General features: G+C 46.5%; 1 protein-coding gene across 1 annotated transcript in view; it reads right to left on the reverse strand.

The window, feature by feature from the left end:
- Window positions 1-1,166: 1,166 nt before the first annotated feature.
- The window catches only part of MLF2 (myeloid leukemia factor 2), a gene marked incomplete at its 5' end in the record, with an annotated part of 4,794 nt that continues 1,769 nt past the window's right edge, over window positions 1,167-4,191 (reverse strand). Inside the window, 5 exons of the mRNA XM_010072804.1 lie at window positions 1,167-1,755; window positions 2,300-2,540; window positions 2,633-2,792; window positions 3,145-3,270; window positions 3,677-3,730. Of these exons, the coding sequence (XP_010071106.1) occupies window positions 2,362-2,540; window positions 2,633-2,792; window positions 3,145-3,270; window positions 3,677-3,730 (519 nt within the window). The remainder of the gene's footprint in view (window positions 1,756-2,299; window positions 2,541-2,632; window positions 2,793-3,144; window positions 3,271-3,676; window positions 3,731-4,191) is intronic.

Genomic DNA, 4,191 nt, shown 5'->3' on the forward strand with positions numbered 1-4,191 from the left:
CCAAGTTAATCCCACCACCACCATGCCCATCTCCTCCTTCTCTTTCTCAGACATGGCCTCAAAGAATGGCCAGGACTTTGCAGCTGGTTACCACTACTGTCTTGATGCTGTGAAGCACCTTGAAGCAACTTTCTGAGCTCATCCGGTTCTTCACTGGATCAAAGCACCAGGTCCCACATTTTGCACTAGCTCGAGACTACCGCCAAGAGGAGGGCTGCTGCTGTTGCTCCAGTTCCTTCTCTCCAAGTTTGGCAAACCCAAGATGACTTGTTCACCAACAAACCTCTCCCAAACCCTGCTTTTTTCTGTGTAGCTCCTCTTTCATCTTTGCTCTCTTCAGGGCCTGCCTTGACTATGACATCTCCAAAACACTCAGTCCATTCCCAAGGAGCAGCTGACTTATCCCCATCCAACACTTACTTCACTGTCTCAAGTCCCTCCCTTCGCTCTCCTGGATGCTGGAGACCTCCCCAGCTGTGCCCAGACATGGAAGCCTTGGTGAGCTGTCACCTGAAGACCAGGACTCCTACTGGAGTTTGCTTTGGAAGAGAACAGTGCAGGAAGCGGGGAAAGCGCCTGCCCTGAGCTAAGTCTAGGTCATGCATCATTTTCCTGCCTTCTGTTCCAAATGAGTTGATGAAAAGGTTTACACTAGGGTGTGTGCCAGAGCGGGAAACTGGCCCAAGAACCCAGATCTTCCCTAGTCCTGTATTCCTAATGTCTCTCAAGTTTCACCCAATACCGAAGAAGTTAAGAAAAAGTAATTTGTAACAACATCAGCTTCAGATGAAGAGACATAATGAGAAAATAATAGAAATATTCCCTGGCTGTGCAGGAACCCTAGAGGCCCAATTCAGGGCTGCACAGATGACTAGGTAGCAAGAAAGATCAACCAATCTCCCCTGAATGTGCAGCAAAACTACAGCAATTAAAGGATATTCTTGCAAACAGTGGGTCCTTGGGTCTTCTTTTACAATTTCCATGTTGAGCATTATCTCACTTTGTAACTATAGGGGAAGGCTATAAGGCTTTTTTTTGTAAGAAAATAAAGCCTTAGAATTAAACACCAAGTTCCTCCTCAGCCATTTCCCAAGGATGTGAAAGAGGTTACTCAATTCCACAGCAGGCACAATTAAGTTAGCTGAAGGCAAAGACTGATCCAACAATTTTTTACAGTTTGTTTCTTTATTCAGTAAACATCTAGTTACAAGTTTCACAAATTAAAAAAGTGGGGGAGCTGACTGAAGAGGGGTCAGGGGGCCCACAGGCTGATCCAGCTTTTGTTCTGCTCTTCCCTTCTCTAATGCACACATCCTTCTGCTTCTCCATAGCTGCACCAAGGAGCAGGAAGGGAGTCAAAGCTTCTGTCCCAGTGAGGGGACCAACATGGAGTTCTAGCAGAATCCCCTCATACTTCTTTCACAGGGGACTAAACACAAACTTCAGAACCAGCCCAACCCAGCACAGAAAGAGCGGAAAGGATGGAAGAGGCAAGGTGGCAGCTTCTCATGCCCACCACTACTGGCAGAAAGAACAGAACCGAGGGAGAGCAGAAAGGGAATGGGCATTTAATGCGTTCCTTGCACATCAGTGAGAACCCCCACGCCCCACTGTAGCACCCAAATGGGGAAAAAAAGAGCAATGCAGAAGATTAGTTGCTTTGTTTAAATTCTTAAGTGGGAGGGAGGTTAATACTAAATTTGAGGAGGGTCCAAATGGTGCTTTGAGGGGGCTTCAGACTTTCACTGTCTGTACCTGGGAGGAAGGGAAACAGAGAACATAAAAAGAGTAAGTGGTAACAGGAAAGCAGTACAGAAGACAGATGAAGACATTTTTAAACCTGATGTCTAGACACCAAAAAAAAGAGGAGAAAGTCCCTTTTCAAGCACTAGATCACATCCTAGCAAACCCTATTCAAAATACAGGAGAGCAGACACCAGCACTTACTTTATTTCAAACTGGATTGACAGCAAATGGTGTCTAAGTTCTATACAATGACAGTATAAACACTCTACAGATTGTGATCCTATGTCATTTCATACCATTTCAACCATCAGTTAAGTCTGACACCCCACTTTTCTGCTGATGACAAAGCTAACTTAAACAGCTTCCATCTTCCCATTCAGAGCAGTATTTTCTCAAAATTCACATCTTCCCCTGCTCTCTAGATTAAATGGGAAAACCCCTTTTCAACCAACGCTTCAAAATAAGATATGATTTGGGCAATGAAAAAACATAATCATATGGCTAAGAGGCAACCATGCAGCGGAAGACAAGGAAAAAAACTTGTTCAACTTACAAGAGCGTGTAGGTAGATCTGGGGGTGGCCACGCTGCACCCCCCACAAGGTCTGCTCTGGGTTCACCAGTCATACCGACGAGACTGCCTGGAGGGAGAATCCTCAGGGCCCTGGATTGCAAGACGAGTCCCTTCAGCCCGACGGCCACTGCTGCCTTCATTACGTCGGTAATCCAGCCCGCGTTGTGGCCGGAAACGGGATGTCTCTCGCCTCCACTCATCATCAAATGCAGCTGCATCACCTGTGTAAGGTGACGAAATCAAGCTCAGAAGGGGAGGAGGTGGGGAAGCAGCAGCTGGCTTTGCTGGGGAGGAGGACACAGACAGTACTCACTTTCATCCATGTTGATGTAGTCCTGCCTCTCCTCCTGGTCACCCGTACGATGGTTCCGGGACCGCTGCATGATGTGGGCTCGCTCTCTGATGTGGTGTCCAATCGACATTTGTTCCAAGCCACTGTCCGAGTCCCTTACGGTTCGTCTAGTCTCACGGATCTGAGGGCAGATTCCCATGTAGGACCAACATTTTAATTCATTCTCCCATCCCCATAAGGCACTCTGATTCTTGCCTGCAGTATTTCAGTCACGTTGCACTGCCACCAATCCCAGATGTCAGACACAACATAATGAAGAGGGAAAAATGGATTCCCCCCTGACAGCACTTCCCATCCCCTCCCAGTGGCCCTCAGCATGGTTCAGTGAGTCACAACGCGTTCCTCAAACTGCAACGGACTGCAAAGCAGAAGTGTTGTGGGTGGCCAGCACTGAGCCACCAAATGAAGTCTATCCGTTCATAGCAAAACCAGCAGCCTCATGCTGGGAAGATGCACTGCAGCCTCCTCCTTACCCCGCCAGGTGCTGAACGCATCTCTGAGGTCTCTTGATAGACTTTGGGCCCATCACCCAGGTTGGAATAGGAGATGACAGTTGAGGAGGTAAATGTCTGGCAGTTAGCACCACTTGTCATATGCTCCTGCAAAACAGAATGGGGAATGGTATAAAGAAGGAATGAGAAGGAAGAAGAGATGGCAGTTAATTCTCTCTCTATACAATGAAGTAGGAAGAAGTTACAATAGGAAGGATATAACCCCCATGGGTCCATTTTTCTGGAGAATACATTTCCTGATAAATTAATTCTTGTTTCTTGATAAACAAGTCTATCCCCACACATCTCTCTTCCCAGCACTCAGAGGGTACAGTTCAGGAACAAGCTCTCTATCGCTCCATCCTGGTCAGTAAGCAAAGCTTACAGCCTCTGCCACCTCGGCAGCTTGAGCAGAGCCAATACCAAAGAAGCATGGTAAGATGGGAGATATTAGAGGTGATGGCAGGAGCACACAGCACTTTCATCAATATAGAGGTTTATGGAGGGTTCTTACCATGTTTCCAATCATGTCGTTCATCATCCCAAACATATCTATAAAGCCACCTGCCTGATAAAAAGGAAAAGAGAACACAATAGTCAATTTGGACAGATACAGGAGGAAAGAACAACAAACTATCCACCAGAGAAAAAAACCACTCCTGCCTAAGAAGAAAAAACTTCTTCTTTCCCCTTTCTTTCAGTAGGGCACAAAACACAGGATTTGGGGTCCCTGTTCCCTCCATTCTCTCAGGCTGCACTGCCCAAGTGCTCTCCAGATCTCCTGGATACAGCAAAGGGTATTCTTCTAGCTTGGGTCTGACTCCTGACGCACTGGGGTTTGTGAGTCCAGGCACTGGGCAAAGCTAAGAGAAGAAATCTCAGGTATGCACTTACAGTGATCATAACCATAAGACAGTCATCCTCAATAATGTTTTCACCTCATCACGGCCAAATCTTCATTTAAACCACAAGGAAGTTTCCATTGATTGTATTCTTTCTAAGATAATAACAGGTTTTCTTATTTTCCCT

This window comes from Pterocles gutturalis, unplaced genomic scaffold, assembly GCF_000699245.1.
Source record: "Pterocles gutturalis isolate BGI_N339 unplaced genomic scaffold, ASM69924v1 scaffold21971, whole genome shotgun sequence".
In the NCBI taxonomy this organism is placed as follows: domain Eukaryota; kingdom Metazoa; phylum Chordata; class Aves; order Pterocliformes; family Pteroclidae; genus Pterocles; species Pterocles gutturalis.